General features: G+C 41.7%; 1 protein-coding gene across 3 annotated transcripts; it reads left to right on the top strand.

Annotated features, from left to right (window-relative positions):
• The first annotated feature begins 1,212 nt into the window (after positions 1–1,212).
• Positions 1,213–16,850, top strand: TRAF6 (TNF receptor associated factor 6). Of its 3 annotated transcripts, none has more exons than XM_057410943.1 (7): positions 1,213–1,280; positions 7,823–8,143; positions 11,886–12,036; positions 12,584–12,742; positions 13,356–13,427; positions 14,765–14,842; positions 15,733–16,850. In XM_057410943.1, exons 2-7 carry the CDS (start codon positions 7,854–7,856, stop codon positions 16,612–16,614), a joined length of 1,632 nt encoding a protein of 543 aa, XP_057266926.1. In that variant the 5' UTR covers positions 1,213–1,280; positions 7,823–7,853; the 3' UTR covers positions 16,615–16,850. The 3 variants fall into 3 exon arrangements, with proteins under 3 accessions (XP_057266926.1, XP_057266925.1, XP_057266924.1); XM_057410942.1 differs by lacking the exon at positions 1,213–1,280 and adding an exon at positions 7,217–7,430; XM_057410941.1 differs by lacking the exon at positions 1,213–1,280 and having other exon boundaries at positions 7,759–8,143.
• Positions 16,851–20,431: the final 3,581 nt, after the last annotated feature.

Here is a 20,431-nt window from a genome sequence, read left to right as displayed (position 1 = left end):
GAAGGACTGTGCTGATCAAAGAAGCCTTGTGCTGGATCGGGCTGTGCTACTCGTGGTAGTTGTGTTAGGGTCAGTCTGGGACAAGCATTGCCAGCAGGGATCAAGACTGTGGCTGAAACTGCAGACAAGGTGAAGAGTCTGCTTTTGGGGCTGCAGGTCCTGCACATGCAGGGCATCCCAGCAACTGAGAACATCCCAGACAGCGTGGCACATGGTGGGTAAGCACAGGCATGCACCAGGACAGCACCTAGGGAGTCCCGCATTGGGGCAGGAGGAGGATGCAGCACTGCAGTGCTAGTAGGGGAAGGTGGTGCACTAGGACAGTACAGATGTCACACACAGGCATGCAGGGATGTCCAAGCACTGGGGGCAGCCTGGAGGGATTCAGTTCTGGGTAGAGGGGTTAATGGGTGATAGTAGTGCTGCAGGGTGGGAATGGAGGGGAAACATCACAGAGCAGATCCCCAGCAGGAGATGGGGCTGCAACTGTTGTGGGTGGGGCTGCCTCCCCTTTATTTTTCTAGTGGAGCCCATCTGTGGGGAGGCAGAAGGGCTTGTGCGTATGTAAATGGCATTAAAGCAGCAAGTTGCTAGCTGGTTTGTGCCCTTTTGGGGGAGGTGAATAAGAATGAGGAAATCTGGGGGACCAAGATGTCACTTGGGATACCCTAATGTCAGTAGACTGCATATATGGTACAGAAGCAGAAAAGATGGGAATAACAAGGGTCATGAGGGAGGACCCACCCCCTAAAAGGGCTTCACAGCCCCCAAAAACTTAGGAATTTGGAGGAGGAGGAAAGATTTAAGGAAAATTAAAGCCTGTTGAATACAGGTCTGAGGTGTTGAAATTTCGTTTCCAAGAGCGGTTTTGACGTGTGGCGTTGGGCTCTGCTCATTGCTACCATCGTGTGTCCTAAGCCCGGTACTGCAGATGAGCAGGGACAGCTGTGGCGGCGGCCGCCTCTCGCTCCTGCCATCATGTGGCCAACATTCGCTACTGCAGCTCGAGCTCCACGCATGCGTGGAGCTTTTATATTCAGCCGGTACCGGCAAGGCTCTCCTGTGGCGCCTGCGGGCCGACGCCTTCCGGTGCGGAATGCCGCCGCTCCACGGCCGCGTGCTGGCAGGCTCGACGTGTGCTCGCGGGCGTTGCTTCCCGCGGCCGCAGCCCTGCGATCGCGTGCCGATTTTGGTCCCTCCGGCGCACCTTCCGTGGCCAGCGCGTGCGCAGTGCCCCCGACCAGCATGGCGGCGGGTCCCGGCACCGGCGGCAGGAACAGGTAGGGGCCGGCGCCATCAAGAGGCGAACCGAGGCGAGGTCAGGCCCTTGGGTGGATGCAGGGGGGGTTACTGCCCACTGGCTCCCGGATGTGGGGGATAGTGCAGCGGACAGAACAGTCCCAGTCCCGCTCCGCGGTACAGCTCCGCAGACCCGGCCCCCTGTACTTAACCCTGCTGATCTCCTTCCGCGGCGGCAGGGGGCGCTGTAGCGGCTGTGGCGCGTCGGTGTGTCCTCCTTGCTCGGTGCGTACTGCGCCTCTTTGCGGAGAAGGCGGAAGTGGCGCCCGGCGGGGAGGGTCGTGCTCGGCGGTGAGTGCGGCGGGGGCCGTTGAGGGGCTGGGCGCGGAGCTGGGGCCGCTGGCTGGGAAGCGGAGGCGCAGTCCTGCCTTCCGCAGAGCGGGGCTCGGCTGTTCGGCCCACGCCTGTGTAGGGCCGGGGACTTGAGCTGCGGTGGCTGGAGGTAGGGAGGACGGTGGTGGAGCTGAGGCCTGAGCTGCACAGACACCGGGCTGCGGTCTGTCAGCGGCCTGGGCTCGGGGTTAGGCCGGTTTGCCGCGGGTTGGAACCGGCTGGAATGGCTCTGTCTTTGCCTCTTAACTGTGTTACCGGACACCTATGGAGCGTGTCCTTGTGCAGCCCCCAGTCACCTGGAAAGTGGGCTCTGCTCTGCTTTTCCAAGCATGGAATGGAGATTTAAAAATAATCCGGAAACGTTTTAAATATTTTCGTGTTAACTATTTTCCATGTTAACAATCTTACGTTCCTAAATGGGCCGGCAAGAAATCTGGAGAGGGGCTTTTGACAAGGGCCTGTAGTGACAGGACAAAGGGGAAGGGCTTTAACCTGACAGACGGAAAATTAACGTGAGATCTTAGGAAGCTCTTCCCTGTGAGGGTGGTGAGACCCTGGCACAGGTTGCCCAGAGAAGCTGTGGCTGCCTCATCCCTGGCAGTGTTCAAGGCCAGGCTGGACAGGGCTTGGAGCAGCCTGGTCTAGTGGAAGGTGACTCCCCCCAGTGGCAGGGGTGTGGAATTAGATGAGCTTTAAGGTCCCTTCCAACTCAAACTGTTGTGTAATCATTCTATGGAAAGACAAAGCAGGTTTCTTGCAAGTGTTAACACAGAACACACAGTGCAAAAGGCACTGAAGATGTTAAATAAGCTGTTAGTGCAGCCAGTAACTTTGCCTCCCCCTGTTCCTTTTCTTACCTCTCCCTCATAATCAGTACTTAGTCAGTTCTGTCAGTGGTATCTAAGGCATGGCGTGGTCCACATCACTCATGGGTAGCTCTGCAGCACGAACAAGTTGTCAGAGGCGAACATAGAGAAGTACTTTCAGCTAACTACTGGGTATAAGGGATATAATTAAAACATTTTCCTCCCACATATGGCTGAGATTTCTGTTTTAAGAATGAAAAGACTCAGTGTGGTCTATCCAAACCAGATGAAATTGATGGAAAGCACTGTTGAAGTAATAACTTATTACATTAATAAAATCGCCACAAAGTACTGTCACTCTTTACAAAATTATAGAGCTATCGAGTTTAGAAACAGTATCATAGAATGAATTGCACAATGGTTTGGGTTGAAGAGGACCTTAAAGTTCATCTATTTCCAACCCCCTGCCACAGGCAGGGACACCTTCCACTAGACCAGGTTGCTCCAAGCCCTGTCCAACTTGGCCTTGAACACTGCCAGGGATGGGGCAGCCACAAGTTCTTGGTCATCCTGGAAATCACCTGTAAGGCTTCAGAACACCCTCCAAGGCTGCTCTGCTCCAGTGGCAGAAGCTGTTGGTTATGTCTAATGAGCTTTTAATGTTGTTATTTGATTGCTTTTGCCTCAAATGTTACAATTCTAAGTTGTTAGGTTCACATGTTTAAATGATAAGCATAGTGGTTATCCAGGAGACTTGGAAGTCTGAAAAATTACTGCTATTAGGAAAACCAAAACTAGTTGCTATCTCAACAAAATGCTTGCAGAGTTCTGCAAGAAACCAGAATTTGTTTTTTGCAGTTATAAGTCCTGCCTGAATCTCCTGTTGCTTTGGCTTGCCTGTCCATGTGATAGCTTTGAAATGAAAGTGTTTTACAGGTATTAATTAAAAGAAACTTGCATCATTTTATATGTTCTGCCTGGATGAGTCCACAGAGATAATAGTTACAAACCTCACAGTGCAAACACGGCACTTATCACTTGTCAGTAGACCATTGATTAATATGCTTGGGAATAAGTGTTGCAGGTATTGCTTCATAAACAAGTGATCCAAAGTCACTCCACTGGTCTGTCAGTCTCATGACCCAGAAATCTCTATGTACAAAACTGTTCTTGGCAAAGCAGAAGAAGAGCCTTCCAATCCATGAAGGCATTGAAAGCATTTCCCCTGCTGGCTCTGTGATTAGTTATGTTTGTGGGCTTCAAGTAAGAAAAGGTATTTGAAATAGTCTTCTGTATTGATTTCCTTATTTATATGGCTACTCAGAGTGAATTTCCTAGGAAAAGGCATGTAGAAATTAATTGTACCCAGTACTTACTGATTAATACTAAAATTTTCTATTTCGTGGTACCCAGTACACTCTCTGTACTGTGTTCCTTCACCTTTGCTAAATGTTCAAAGGTATTGTTTCATATTTCAGTGTAAATAGGTTATAATTGATAAATTACTTTTATTTGCTCCCTGTTACTCTAATTATAGTGTAATTTTCCAGGCAATCTGAAGATACTGTCTGGTACCAATAATTTCTTCTTTGGATTTAGAAAGTTTCTAAATTAATCCTGTGGCTCTTTGGAGCATGAGCATCTGTAAAAGTCCTACTTAAGCTCTGTTACATTATGGGACTTCACAAATCGGAGCACTGAGTTTTGTTGCATATGTTGAGTTTAAAATACAGGGGCTTTAATTCTGTTTTGAGGTTGGGTTTGTGAATTGTAAGGTATGTTTATTCTTCAGGAGTTTGCTCTTCTGGTCTGATGGTGCTATTTCAGGTCAACCTAATCACTTCGTAAGGTAACAGTGTAAATAGCAACATAGCACAAGGTGCTTACTGAAGAAAGGTTGCATTACGGCTTCATGTTAGGGTTGGAAGAGTGGCATGGGGACTCCCTGTAGTCTTACCTGTGTTTTTGCTGGGACACGACAGCTTGATCCTTAGGGCAGTCCATATTTCTGCAGCACAAGTACTGATCAGATAAATTCTGCGCGTTACCATTTGGCATGGAAAGCACCTTCCTTTCTGATGTCACACAATACAGCTGTTGCCTTGGAGAGCAATATCTGCCTTCCCTGGCCCAAGGACTTTGGGTACCTTGTGTGAACAAGCTAAAACCCATTATCCATCTACTTGGCAAGTCTGATAGAATTTGCTAGCTCTAGAAGCGGGCATTTCAGGTGCATTACCAAACGTAGTTTCAAAGCTTCCTCTGCCTGAGAAACTCCACACTAGCAAAACCAAGAATTACCATGTAATAATGATCCAGTTTAATTTCAGTTCTTCCTCTATCTGAAGACTGAATCTTGTTGAAACAAAAAAAAAAGTCTTAGAGCAGGCTACCAGGATGAATTCTGAAGGCTGTGGTGTAGGCAAGTTGTTATAAATTAGTATTTGTATATTGTTATACTTGTATTTGACTTAATTTTGTTCAGCACAGAGGAGCAATATCAATAGGAAGCAAAATCACAGAGGCGCTATTATCAATAGGAAGAAAAAACAATGTGGTTTTGGGGGAAATGTTAGGTTTTTACTTCACAGGTCATATATTTGGTAACTGAAAAGGAAGGGCAGCAATTTGATATGAATTTGGGGATATATACTGGTTGGGGTTTAAAATCCATCCTCTTCTAGCCTGAAAGCTTTTTGAATTCCCCAGGGGAGGAACATGCAAAACTGTTTCAGCAGGCTCAGGAACCATCTGTTCCACCTTCCTTAGGGGAGAGACCTGTCATCAACATTCCAAATAGAGCTGAGCTTGCTCTAGCACTGCTCTGTTCGAGATTGGATCTGTGTTCCTACTCGTGGAGGATAAAATAAGTGCCACAAGAAAACGAAGCAATTCCTACTAAGATAGTTACAACTTGTAGAGAATAATTTTAAGCTATGGTGGAGTAATCAGGCCTTGGTTAATGGTCTGAGTAATAGGAGTGTGGATATTGATTTGGAAAATTGTTCCTTGCCTCACACCTATACATATGTGTGGCGGAAGGAGGATTTTCCTCACAGATAAGATGAAATGGATAAGAGGAGGAGGACCCATCTTAGTAAAACATGAACAAAATTTAAAAGATGTGTCTGTTATCACCTTCTTTAAGTTGCTTTTTTGTGCCTGAATTTCCCTATTTGAAGAGAAGAGACAGTGGTAGTTGATGAACCCCTTGGTCATATGCAGACAAAAAGCTCCATGTGGGAGTGGAGTGTATCACAGAATAAGGGGATTTTTGTGTGAGACTGTGGTGGTGACTGGTTGCAGTGAGTCATTCATTCAAATGGCTCTGCTATAGGACTTCTGTTTCTGTAAACTTATTGTCCATACCTGCTATGTCTGTAGAAACAAATGGGCAAAGACAGCACCACTTGCGCAGCACTTAAATCTTCAAAGTTTTCAATTATTGAGATTTTACTGAGTCAGATCCTGGTTACTTCCTTGTAAGAACAATATTTCAAATAGTCTGTTTTTTCCTAGGATTAGCCCAAGGGAAGAGTTGCGTACTTCTTTGAAATTAATGTGACAGCTGAACTTGGCTAAAGCTATTATATTTTCCTCTTTGCAACTTCCTGACTTCCTTTATGACATTGCTGAAGGGATACATGCTCCTCTTCCCTTTCTTAGTCTCATTAAATATACCCTTGTAGCTTAGAATAATGTGAATCTTTCAGTCCTAGGCTGGCTGGTGGATTCCGATACCCTGCATACCCATATTCCCCCTCCAGTGGCCTGACTTAGTTACTGAGATTTTGGGGGAAATACGGGTTTCACAAGAGGGTTAATCGTCCTGTGCAGCAGCTGGTAAATAAAAGTTATCCTAGTTTAACAATGGGAGCAAGTAGGTTTGTTTTGATTTATTTTTCTCTGGAGAAGAGACCTTCTGATAGCAGCCTAAGAAAAAAATCTTTCTGTCACAGACCATCTTTCTAAGCATTGATTCTTCTGCTTCCATTCTAAGCCGTTGGGGGAGCTCTTGTGAGACTCCCCTGCAGTCCTGCATCCAGCTCTGGAGCCCCCAACACAAGAGGGATGTGGAGCTGTTGGAGCAAGTCCAGAGGAAGCCACAGAGGTGCTCCAAGCACTGGAGCAGCTCTGCTATGGAGACAGGCTGAGAGAGCTGGGCTTGTTCAGCCTGGAGAAGAGAAGGCTCCGGGGAGACCTTCGAGCAGTTTCCAAGTGCCTGAAGGGGCCAACTAGAAATCTGGAGAGGGGCTTTTGACAAGGGCCTGTAGTGACAGGACAAGGGGGAATGGCTTTAACCTGACAGAGGGGAGATGAGATATTAGGAAGCTCTTCCCTGTGAGGGTGGTGAGGCTCTGGCATGGGTTGCCCAGAGAAACTGTGGCTGCCCCATCCCTGGCAGTGTCTGTTATTTCATATTGCTTTAAGAGACCTTTGCCTATACTACTGTGCAAAAGAAGATCAAACTATCATGGGCTTAGTAGGCTTGTCTCACATGCCTGTTCCTGTAGCCTTCAGCCTAATCATACTGCCTTACACCTTGTGATAACCTCTTTGTTTTGAAGAAATGTGGTTTATATAGAAAACTACCCACAGGAGGATTCTAAAAAGATGGTTGTAACCATTAAAAAATAAAGTTAAATGAAAATTTCTTGGACTTTAAAACTTCATATTTGTTGTTCAGACTTCTGTTTGAAGCTCCCTCATCAAAAAAAGAGCATGAACTCTTGAGTGCTACTGGTTTGTAGATAGCTTTTTTGCTGTGGAAGTATTAGTCTTACCTCATTTGTAGCTTTTTACACAATTTAAAGTCACGTTGGCAGTTCTTAAATGTTATCATCAGTACTGTATGTTTGAATTTCATTTGGATCACAACATCTGTTTGATTTGGGCACCTGGACTTGTGGGCATGCACATAAAGTGATTTGAAACCTGTCCTGTGAATCACTGTATGCAGAAAATGTTAAATAACATTTATTCACTGCAGAGGTAAATATGGAATTGAGCTATTGTCATCCAACAGAACTTGGTTTTGTATAGTATTTTTAATGCAAATTATATTTGAATGTTTTAGAAGTAAATTATACTGAAGGGGTAAAGAGGCGTTTTCAGTAAGCATAGCAAAGACAAAGGGTATTCCCCTTTTACAGAAATTAGGGGGTTAGATGAAAGAGTTCCTGAAAGATGTGTTTTTGTTGGAATTAGGCTGACAGGATGCAGTGCTCTTTCCTATTTATCACAAGGTAAGTAAGATAACAGAAACTGGGACAAAACAACACCAGTGATTTTAATAGAACCAGATATTTTTGATTAGAAAGATTTGATTAGAAAGAAAAGTCTTGGAGTATTTTAAATTAACACATTGTTTTGTCATCTTGCAGGGTGTTTCTGTGTAGCACTTGATTGGCTACTATGAGCTTACTCTACAGCGATAACGGCAGTGGAGCCCGAGACGTGCAGAGCGGCTGCTGTGCAGCCATGGCCAGTGCCTGCAGCGCTGGAGCAAAAGAAGACAGTGTCAGCAGTGGGGCTGGAAATCCTCAGAGTTCTTTCACAGAGGAAACACAAGGCTATGATGTGGAGTTTGATCCCCCCCTGGAAAGTAAATATGAATGTCCAATCTGTTTGATGGCTCTTCGTGAAGCAGTGCAGACACCATGTGGTCATCGTTTTTGCAAAGGCTGTATTGTCAAATCCATAAGGTAAAGGAAAATTCATGGAAGTTGCTTTTAAGAAGGAATTCACTTACCAAAGCAGAGTAGCTTAAGGACAGTGTAAACTGAATAGAGCTGCTGGAGGTGAATTACCAGTGAGTGCTAATAGAACTCTGGGAATTTATAATTCACCAAAGGTACTTTCTGATAAACACCATGTATGGTCAAAATATCATGAGTTTGGAGGTTGCAAGAGCTTTAGATACTCTGCCATTTATTATTCTGCTGATGAGAGGCACAGTTATAGTCATTGGTTAGAATTTACCACAGGACTGAGTGAGGAACTGCAGTGAACCCGTGCTCAGAACACATTTCACACCAGGTAGAGAAACTTCCTTCTTCAACCCCAGGCATTTAAACTGATTTCTCTTCCTTTTTCAATTAACAGAGCAGTCATTCTGCTCAAAGTTCCAAGTCCACAAACAGTTTCAAACCATTTCAATGACGAGAAGCTTTTGTTCATACTAGAGTTTGTAATGTCTGCAGTACTATAATGATTGATGTTATTGAGAAGCTTCTACAGAGCTAAAATGAAAATGGAAAGCAACTTTTTTTTAATTTATTTATTGATTGTCACAGCCTTTATTTGATCAGGATAAAAAATTGCTTCTGTTCATTCCTTGTTTCCACACTGTCCAGTTTAAGTGAGCCCACAGGTTAAAGATACTAAATTACAAAGGATGGGCAAGCAGTTTTTGATTAATTGCTTCTTTTGACTTAAACAAGCAACTGTAGTTGCCCGTGTTGAAGGAGTTGTGGCTACAACTAGAAAGATTTTTTTTTTTCATAAAGCTTTCAAAGCCTCAGATCTTACAGTTTGAGGGACAGGATTAGACCAGATGGGTTTGATCACAGAAAAAGTTTCCCTCCCAGAAAGTCTTGGCATCTTTTTAAATAACCCTATCTGAAGTGCTTTGAAGTGCTATGACTCATGGTAATAAAGAAGCTTATTTACCTAAGAAGCTACAAATTGTAGTTTACAAATGATACTTTCTAGAAAGCACTTGATAAGAAATATTAGAAGAACCAAGTTCAGATGCAGTAACTAATTAAGTTTCACTCCGGTCTTTCTTTCCTTGTATCTTAGGTCAAAGCTGACTTAGGGCTTGTAAAAGACCTCACCAAATATCAGAACTTTTCTTTATTGGTAAAGCAGAATTATGAGCTGATAAGGGGCAGCAACAAAAGCTTTGAGAGCTAGCAGTGCATGCCAGCTGTGTTCAGTTTCTGGGCTCAAATTCTCAGTTGATAAAATCAGAGCAGGCTTTTTCTTCAAACAGAATTCTTCTGGCTTTACTTTTCATACCTATATTTTAATTTCAAGGGAAATTATAGGAATATTTATTGTGCTTTGTAGCAGATGATTATTGTTTCACAGGTACTGTTTTGCTGGGCACACCCAAGTGTGATAAGTAATTATAGCATAGAAAAGCCTCCACTGGAACACGGATTGGAACCGAGGTGCATAAACTCAGTTGTGTATAGCAACATCTTTGTCTGTAGATGCGTCTAAGCAGCCTTTTAAACACAGTCCCTGTGCTTGTAAAGGGTGTTTGAAGTCTGTAGTGACAGGACAAGGGGGAATGGCTTCAACCTGACAGAGGGGAGATTGAGATTGGATATTAGGAAGAAATTCTTCCTGTGAGGGTGGTGAGACACTGGCACAGTGACAGAGGGTTGGAACTAGATGAGCTTTAAAGTCCCTTCCAACCCAAACCAGTCTGTGATTATGTGATTAATATATTACAGTGTTATTGCTTTTTCCTTACTATAATTACTGGAAATCTGCCATTCATTCTTATTTTACCGTTTGCCTGCTAGTCATTTAAACTGGGATCGGGTAATCATTATTCCAAATTAGGCTGTTGTTGGCTCTTTTTGCACATGATTAGCTTTTCTGTATAGAAAAAAGGCTGCTGTCTTCTCAGCAGGCCTACAGAGCTTCACTAAACAGGGGATTTGAAATACACCTGTGATAACTGATTACTGTAGGTTGTCTGTGAGGTGAGGGAATGTTCCTGAGCTGTGACCAGCATTCTGATCCTAGCCCTGGGAGCTAGGAAACAAAACAGCACACTAGGTATTTTCAGTTTTCCACTTATTTAGGAGTATGACTGTCACAGACTTGTGGTGAGCAAAACCTAGGAAAGGAAGTTCATTGTCTCTTTCTGAAGTCTCAGCTTTACCCCCACTTCCTCTAGCAACGTTGCTGATGGAGTTGCTGAGAAATTATTTCCTTTTCCAGCAAAGAACACAAATTCCCTCCTGGCCTCCACAGCCCACTAGGTTCTACTTCCCCTCCTGCTTCTGAGCAGTGACAATGCTCTGGCCTTTGATCGTTCCACCACAACTGCTCTGAAATTTTTCTGGCCCATGTATTTTTCCATTTTATGGCTGTTTCCATTAGCACTTCAGCTCAGAAGCTTTGATCTCCATGGCTCTTCAGCTGTATTACTTACTTGTGAATAGGTATTTTGACCTGCTGCTTTCAGAAATGAGCTGATACTGGATAATTTTTAAAGGAAGATTTGGTAGAGGTGAATCCCTTTTTTACTCCATTTCCAATGATTCTTGTGTTTAATGCAGGTAGACAACCTGGCAAAGTGGAACAGGCTTGTGCATGTTGCGTGCACCCATGATCCACCATCTGACTCCAGACTTGGGCCAGTTAACACAAACTTCCAGTCTGTTTGCTGTTAAAATGGCTTCAGATACAACACCCAGTTCCAAATCCAGTGTAATTTTCATAGAACCACAGACTGGTTCGGTTTGGAAGGGGCCTTAAAGCTCATGCAGTTCCAACCCCCTGCCACAAACAGGGACTCCCGTCCACTAGACCAGGCTGCTCCAAGCCCTGTCCAACCTGGCCCTGAGCACTGCCAGGGATGGGGCAGCCACAGGTTCTCTGGGCAACTTGTGCCAGGGCCTCACCACCCTCACAGGGAAGAACCTCCTAATATCTCATCTCAGTCTCTCCACTGTCAGGTTAAAGCCATTCCTGCTTGTCCTGCCCCTACAGGCCTCCATAAAAAGTCCCTCTCCAGATTTCTTGTTGGCGCCTTCAGGTACTTGGAAAGCTGCTATAAGGAGTCTTCCAATACTTAATACTTTTTGTAGTAATTTTTGTATCTTAAGTTTTTTTTCATCTTTCTTTGCTGCATAAATATGCAAATTAAAAGATGATTAAAAGATCAAATGGTTGTCCAAGAAAAACAGTGAAATGAGCTATGTGAAAAGTAATGCCTAATAGATGAATCTGGAACAACAAAGACATTTTTGCTTTTGCTCAGCTGTCAGCATCTTGGCTGTTTATAAAGTGAGAAGGAAAGGAGAGAAGGTCCAAGAATCTTTAAAGGATTGCTTTGAAATAATATGTGAAATATTTTTTGTTGTTTGAGCTATTATTACTTGCAGAAATGGGATCATAAGTTCTCAGTTTCTTTACATCCTCCTCAAGTTTATTTCCAGAGTATCCATCTGGCATTTGTCCAGATAAAAGCTAGTGAATTAGAAACTGCTGCCACGCCAGTCATGCCACCTCTAATAGAACTTGTGTATTGACAATTCACTCATGTACAATGCATACTCTGCTAAATGTCATGTAAATGCCATTTTTTTCAAAGACTTCCTTAATGTGTTATAATTTGGCCACTAATGTCTTGCTAATGTAAAAATACTTTAAGGGCAAAGGGAACTTGGAGTATCTTTTTCCTTTCTTTTGGCTTTACAGAGATGCAGGTCACAAATGCCCGGTAGACAATGAAATTCTGCTTGAAAATCAACTTTTTCCTGACAACTTTGCTAAACGGGAAATCCTTTCATTAACGGTGAAGTGTCCTAACAAAGGCTGCAGTATGAAGATGGAGCTGAGGCATTTAGAGGTGAGAATTAGCTTGGAAAACATGCAACGTGGTTTTCATGAGCAAGTCAAAATTCTGAATAACGTAGATGGGTCATGTTTATGCTGATGCAGTGCACTGTTTATTCAAGTCTGTGGCTACATGTATTTGGTTTTAGATCAGCTTTTAATTGTAATTAGGTCATTTGCAAGTGAACATTGTAGTGCATAAAAATTGCATTGATGCAGTTTTCTCTTTTGGATCAATCTTGTTTGTGTTTTGATCTGTATCTGTACTTCACACAAATTCCCTAAAGTCAGTTTAATATTCTTTCAAAGCAGCTAGATACATTAGTTGAAATATTTTCTTTTGGAAAATAAAATGCAAAGTGAAAAGGCCAAACAGTGCTGAATGTCCTGATCTTGGTAACAGGACAGTAACATGCATAAAGTCAGCATAAGTTTATAAGGATTTATTTGCATGAAGGAAGGATTACAGTTCATTCCTCTTGTACTGTACTTTATCTTGGAAACAGATGAGACCACAGTACCTGTTTATAGTATCAAATCCCTCTTTTGTCCTTGTTCAGGACCATCAGTTGCAGTGTGATTTTTCCACTGTGGAATGCCCACAGTGCCAAGGAGCCTTCCAGAAGAACCATCTGAAAGAGCACATAACACAGGAGTGTCCAAGGCGTCAAGTCTGTTGTCCAAACTGTGCCACATCTATGGCCTATGAAGATAAAGAGGTACTTTGCATAAATCTCAGCTTTTCAACCCTCATTCACATGGGCTTGCTTGTAAACAAAATATCAGTTTTTTAAAAAAATATTTGGTATAGAAGAGCTCGTAGTGCTGCACAGGTGAGATGCTACAAACTCAGGTCATTAGTCTAGAACAGCCAAAAGCTGGAGAGAGGATTGTGCTTAAATACAAACTTATTTGGAACCCTGCGTGTGAACAGACTTGTGTAAGAACTGTTGAATGTTTTGGCCTTCCCATCAGTGAGGCCAATACCTACTGCCAGAGTAACACACGAAGCAGTATTTGCATTTACAGTTCTTATGCCTGGCAGAAAGGATGCGTCAGGAGCTCAATCTTTTGGGGATATCTACTCACATAAAAGACCAAGACAATTTCTGAATTCTTCTCCTGGCTCTGCATTTTTTTACTTGGGTGATGCTGAGGATTGTCCTTTCCTTTTTGAGCTTCTAGTTCTTCATAAGGATGTGTTTTATCACAGTTGCACACAGCTAAGTGCAAAATTGGAATGTAAATAAAGATAATAGCATCAGAGCCATCTTTTTAAACTGTGTAACTTCATTGATTCTTTCTTCTCTTTTTTAATGTTTGGTAACTAAGCTTCATGACCAGACATGCCCACTTGCCAATGTATTTTGTGAATATTGCAACACAGTGCTCATCAGAGAGCAGGTAAGAGACTACCTTTCTCTGTGTTTAATCTGTAGCAGATGTTTTGCATGTACATTACTTCTTTAATATGAGATCTAATTTGAAGAAATGGTTTGCCTACTAGCCAATAAATCTTTACCTGTCTCTGTCTGAAAATGCTTCATCCAGTGCAGGTGTAATACTCTTTCAAATGCTGCTTCAGTTTTCAGCTGCAGTCTGGTAAGCCTCTGGGATTTTTGGCTGCAAAGCACATTTCGCTATATTGCTTGTTGACTGGGGCCATGCTGTGTGGTTTTGATCTTGAGTGGAGGCTAAAGAATACCAAGCTGCCAGTGCTTATGGCTGAAATTAGAAAACAAGGCTCTCATTTGGGCAGGGAAGGAGAGTATTTGTAATTAGCTATTGTTGGAAATTAATTATAAATAATTCACTAGCGAACTGTACGTGCTGGCTGGAATTCTGCTTCTCCATTACTATTGTAATAGTCATTACTATTTCTTCTAGTGAATAACCTCATCAACAGGAAGATAAATATGTTTTAATATACAGTCCATCTCTGTTAAAATTAAGAATGAACTTGTCAAATTGGAGAAATAATCTAAAGAAAAGGATTGAGTTCAGTAATGACAAAGGCAAAAATGTGTTGTAAGGTAGAATAATGAACTGTATTGCTCTGCTTAGGGCTCGTAAGGTCTCAGCTGAAGCTGTCCAGCTTTTGAGGTGGGGCTGGATAGGGAGGAATCCTGACCAGTGGGATAATTGGGTCTGGAAAACACAGACCATAAGAAAAAATGAAGTATGTTGAGCTTTTGGGGGAAGTGGTTAATGAAGACAGATAACAAGAAGTATATGCAAGTAGTGCTTCAGAAAGGAAGGAAATATCCCATCCCTGGCAGTGTTCAAGGTCAGGTTGGATGGGGCTTGGAGAAACCTGGTCTAGTGGAAGGTGTCCCTGGCCGTAGCAGAGGGATGGAACTGGAGTCTTTAATGTCCCTTCCAACTGAAACCGTTCTGTTACTCCATGGTTGTATGAATCTATTAAGTGAACTATGATCTAGCTTTGAGGATAGGCTAGAAACAAAAGGCATTTGCTCTAGCAGGAAAACCTGAATGCTTTCTGATGCCTTCTGTAAGAACAAAGGTAATGAATTGTTAATGTACATACAAGGAGGTAGAATTTTTGTCATCAGTTACCATTTTGTTTCTAAAGTTCCATGTTTCTTTGAGAAATTATATAGGTATAAACTGATCTGACTTCCACTGCATATTCAAAGTCCATGCAGTCATATTCTTTTAGGATGGTATAAAAGAATAAAACTCTCAACTGAACAATTAATTTCAAATCTGATTTGTTTTAGATGCCTAACCATTATGACAACGATTGTCCTACTGCTCCAGTGCCTTGTTTTTACAGTGCTTTTGGGTGTCCAGAAAAGGTAAGCCTTTTGTCAGAATAAGCTATTGCAGACCTTCTGCATGTGTTTGTTGTGTGGGGTTTTTTTTAATGTCTCCCTATTCTTGTCTCATTCGCCAGCCCAAATCCTCTGTGATTCATGTGGAGTTTTTTGGGTTTTTTTGGCTTGGTTGTGGGTTTGTTTTTCTTTTTGTTGTTGCTTTGAGGTGTCTTGATTGTAAACCACTACATGTTCATACATTGCCTTTTTAAAGTCCTTTTCAAATTTAACAAAAACTCTATGAATGATTTGCTTGATAACTTGCTTTTATTAATCTGTTAGTGTTTGCTTAGCTTTCATGGCAATAAAGTAGCTTCTAGTGTTTCTTCCAAAGTTCTGACCAAATAGAGTGATGGCTCTTAGAGCTCAGTGAAGAAAACCTGACAGTGCTTTAAATTTGAGTAAATTCTAAAACTATTTAATCTGGATAGTATTGTTTTTAATTACGGCTTAATACCTCTTCATAAAAATGGATCTTTTCCCTTCAGCGTTTCTACATCAGTTTTCATGCACCTTTGTGTTTGATATGGGGGAGTATTTTAGCAAATTAATGAAGGGAATACATCATTGCTGATTTATAAGACAGAAAAAATAGGAAATGCATGTTTATCACTAACATTTTTTTTACCATGTCACTATTTTGAGTTGAACAGTACTTGCCCACCAGCATTTGAATTGTCATAACAGCAATCTTAAATTTGGAACCCTCCATTGGTGAAGTGCTACTTTGTCACATCACCTGTCCTTGATTCATATTCCAGTTTTTCACACGTAACAGAAGAAACTAGTTTGGTTTTCTTCCGAGCCACATTTAAGATGGGATTGCAGATAACATTTGATGCATTCCTAATTCCACATCTCTTAAATTCTAGATGCAAAGGAATGAACTGGCACGACACATGCAGGAGTTTACTCAGGTTCACATGAGAATGATGGCTCAGAGTTTTCAAAATATCAGTGTTACTGCAACAAATCCTGTACCTTTCATCAATGGCTTACCCTTTGAGCCTGCCCTCTTCTCACACGCGTCACATGCCACGTATGATTGTAATCCAGAAGTTGAAAACTTCAAAGAAACTATTCAGCAGTTGGAAGGTCGTCTGGTAAGACAAGATCACCAAATCAGAGAACTCATTGCTAAAATGGAGACTCAGAACACCCACATGGCAGAACTCAAACGTACTATCCGAAATTTGGAGGGAAAGATTACTGAAATGGAAGCACAGCAATGCAATGGTATTTATATCTGGAAGATTGAGAACTTCAGTGGACTTCAGAAAGCCCAGGAAGAAGAGAGACCTGTTGTGATGCACAGTCCTGGCTTCTATACTGGAAAGCCTGGCTACAAGCTGTGTTTGCGCCTGCATATCCAGTTACCAAATGCTCAGCGGTGTGCTAATTTTATTTCTCTGTTTGTCCACACTATGCAAGGAGAATATGACAGCCATCTGCCTTGGCCCTTCCAAGGCACTATACGACTTTCTATTTTGGATCAGTCAGAAGGCCCTGACAGGCAGAATCATGAAGAAGTAATGGAGGCCAAGCCAGAGTTACTAGCCTTCCAGAGACCAACAATTCACCGCAATCCAAAAGGGTTTGGTTATGTGACTTTCATGCACCTGCAGACCTTGAAACAAAGAACCTTTGTAAAGGATGATACACTTCTGGTGCGCTGTGAAGTTATAACACGTCTAGATTTAAACAGTCTTCGCAGAGAAGGATTTCAGGCTCGCAGTGCTGATGGAGCTATGTAGCTTGAAAGTCTTAACCAGAGGAGTGGAGCCACTAGTCATGTTCTTCCATCACAGATTATGCTTCATCACCCGTATATGTTTGTAAAGGATCATAATTGCCAACATAGTTGATCTTCACCTGAATAGAATTTTGTTGTTGCTGATATAATTTTTTTTCTGTATGAGGTCATGTATTCAATTATTTGGTATTGTTCTCTCTTAAAGTAATAAGCTACTTCTGTAGCAAGCTAACTAAATGAAGTGTTGTCAGTCAAAACTGCCTTAACAGGAAAGTCCTGTTGACATATCTGTACATCTCAGTTAGGCAAAACTTCATCAGAAAAGACCTGTAACTCTTTTCATGTCAGTGCCTTGGAATAGATACTGTATCGGGGAAATGGCTAAATTCATGAAGATGAGGGGGTTTTTTGTTTGTTTTGTTTTTCACAGTGCTTGGGAGAGCTGAGACAGTTCTCTGTATTGACTTACACAGAAGAATTGGATATGCTTCTCGTAAAATCTGAAGTCAGGTTAAGGCCTTGCTCAGAATGCCTAGGGTTGAGGTATGCTTTGACACTTCTGTGCCATTCTCTTCAGGGATTTGCATGTTGATGTAGAATTGACTCTAGTAGTAGTGTCTTTCAGAAACATGGTAGTGTTATGGAGAAGGCTAAGTAACTCTGAGCCGGGTTTACTGAGGATATTTTTAATGTGTTCTGAAAGTATCCCCCAATTCTTTATTTTGATAAATCGTTTTGTAAGTTTGTGCTCTGGTCCCAAAATGTCAGTCACCATCACCAGAGAGACAAAAGGGTAGCATTTGAATGAGATACCAGAGAGACAAAAGGGTAGCATTTGAATGAGATACCTTTGTGTTGGTGGGATCTCATAGTGCTGGATATTTTTCAGGTTGTGAGTTGGATACATGAGTGAAGGTATGTGCCAACTGTATAGGGTGATGCAGAATTGGGCCTACTGTTGTTGAAACCTGAACTTGTACCAAAGGTGAACTTGTGATCTGCAGCTGTTCGAGTGATCTGCTGGTGCTGTGGATGACTTATGATTTGTTGTCTCCTGTGAATTCTCAGGGGCCATATCAACATCCATCTGCTGCGGGTATTTCCTGTACCATTAGACAGTAGGAGCTAGGCCACCCTCAACGCTTTGGAGGGAAAGAAAAACCTGTTAATTTGACACTGTGAGGAGAAATTGCAATCCTGTTTGCTCTTAGGAAGAAAATCCATAGTTGCTCATTTACCAAACACTAGATTCACTATGGCAAGAATTCAGGTGCTTACTAACATTTGTGTATGTTACTGCTTTCTGTTACTGACTGTGTGTATGCCACCAAAATGTTTTGACCAAAGTTGAGTAGTTCAAGTTCACTGGTGCTAAAAATGTTAAGTTACCATGGTGCTGATAAAGTCTGACTCTTGTCTTTAAAAGGAGTGAAGAATAAGGTTTTGTCCACCCCATAACTTAAGTGTAGAGTCTGATACTGAAGAAAGAACTAAGCAATACATAAGCATATGTGTATTATTTCTCTAACCTAGTGAAGCAACCTAAAGACTTCAGACACTGCAATTTAAAAGATACTGAAGAGTTATTTGGCCTTATGAAATCAGCGCCATGGGGAAAGTGTGTATGCTTAATACATACAAAGCTAACAAAGGACTACCATAGTGTGTGGATTTGGGAGGATGAAAAATTCCAGGACCCAACCTACCACTTTCATCATCATATTCAGATGACTAAAGTTGATTTTGCAGATAGAGCCTATTAGTTGAAGAGGAATTACGTTAAATGGAGTATTGTCACTAGTGAAACATGAACTTCCTAACTAATGGTAAAGTCGGTCATTGACTGAGTGAGTGTATTCTCTATGTTTGTTTAGAGGACAGGTGAACATATATTACTCAAAACAGAAAGAGATCCAGGCTTTAAAACTGTCTTTTTGAATGTCTTAAGTAGTTTTTATACTGAGCAGCCCCATCCTATTAGCAGGATTGTTTCAGAGTGCCTTCAGTTAGACTACTCCTAGTAGTTAAACCATTCTTAACCAAGAGCTTTTAATGTGCATGACAGTGCTCAGTCCCACTGTAACCAGAAGACACTGTACACTAGTACTCCAGTCATTTTCAAGCTATGTTTGTTATCCATGTTCTTTCAAGATGCTCAAAGACTACCATTCTCCTAATTTTTTTTGAGGGGGTGGGGGAGCAGGAGACTTCTAATTTGAGAGCTTCTTCCTGCCATGGTTACTTTCTCAACCTTAGTGATCCTAACAACAAATGTCCTTAATCTGTGTTCTAATAATTTATACCCAATGTGCACCAAGTGCATTAATACTTTCCTTTTGAAGCTTTATGTTATGTACTGAATTTTTGCTTTGAGCTGTATCTGCTAGATCTGACATACTTCTGCCTTGGGAGAAGCCTCAGTTTGGTGGCAGGTTCAGGAGTTTAAATGATTTGGGTTAAGACTGTACAGTAACACAAACCAATAGGGAGTAAAATGCTAATGCATATATAATACTGCATTGGCTACAGTAACGTGGATGTTTTAGTCACTGCTGCTATTCTACTGTTTTTGTATTTTAATATTACCAGGCAGAACTCCTAGTGATTCCAAATTCCTGTAATGCCAGAATTTTACATCAGAGACTCTCAGAGCTAATTTGCTACAGTTACATCTTACTTTCATGAAAAAATATAAATGTTAATGAAATGTTTATTCATGTATTTATTCTGTTTTCCTCTTTCTTTTCCCACCTTCCAAGTTACTCTTCATTTTAATGGCAGTTCCAGAACTTTCTTACAAATAAGAACTTCAGCTAATGGAAGAATTCAGGAGTCTACATCTTTGCCATCTTAATGTATAGTCTTTGTGACTATTATCTTGTATTTGAACTTTTCTAAGGTTAGCACAAAGAGATTCAGTTTCTGTGTGAAAATGCATTTTCACTGAAACTGCATTTCTCTTCACCTTCCTCCAGATCTCACTTTCCGAGAAATCATTTTATCATGGTGGATTGAGGTGTAATGGCTAGAACTACTTAAATGGAAGTAGAAAGGTATGCAGGGTTAAGACCTGTTTCTAAAACAAATGGGAATTAATTAGAGGATTTAACCAGTTACTGCATAATTTCTTTGGGAATGGGGTTCTTTAGGCATGTAACTCTTGGTGCCTTGCACCATTACTGGATCTCAAGGTGGTTTAGAGAGTGGCTTAGCCTTTTTTATCTCCCAGATTTCAGTTGTCTTGAATGTTGTTTAAGCCAGCCATACTTAATACATGTCTTTGCAAAGCTGCTATGGCACAAATTCTCCCATTATAATATATTGCAAATGTGTTTTCCTTTTTGCCTCTGAATGTCTTCCCCTGCAGGGCAGGGAGAAATCTTTTTCTAAAGATGTTGGTATGTAATGTATATGTGGGAGCTCAGATAATGTGAGATGTATAGACTTGAACTAGTCGCATGATATGCCTGATCATGTTTGCTGTGGGATTAAACTTGCCCATGAAATAAAATGAAGGTGGCCTTTCTGTTCTTATTCAGAGATGCTTTCACATCAAATACATTGATGATGGATGCAAAACATGATTCTGGGGTCAGTGTTAAAGGTTTTTATTAGTTTGCATTTGAACAGAATGAAAGTACTCCTGTTTCCTTTGAAATATCAATAGATTGTTTAATATATATTTTGTAATTAATTGCACAGTTGTATTTCTGACAGGACTTTAAAAAATAAACTAATTCAGTTGTGCACAGCATGCTGCATCTTTATTCCTCTGGAAGGCTGTTCAGAAAGATGAGCTGACACAGGACCTCTGGGGT

This window comes from Pezoporus wallicus, unplaced genomic scaffold, assembly GCF_028554395.1.
Source record: "Pezoporus wallicus isolate ANWC-B61680 ecotype Strahan unplaced genomic scaffold, APGP_CSIRO_Pwel_v1 contig_5958, whole genome shotgun sequence".
NCBI lineage: Eukaryota > Metazoa > Chordata > Aves > Psittaciformes > Psittacidae > Pezoporus > Pezoporus wallicus.
Note: the sequence above shows the minus strand (reverse complement) of the source record. Positions and strands in the feature narration are given on the sequence as shown.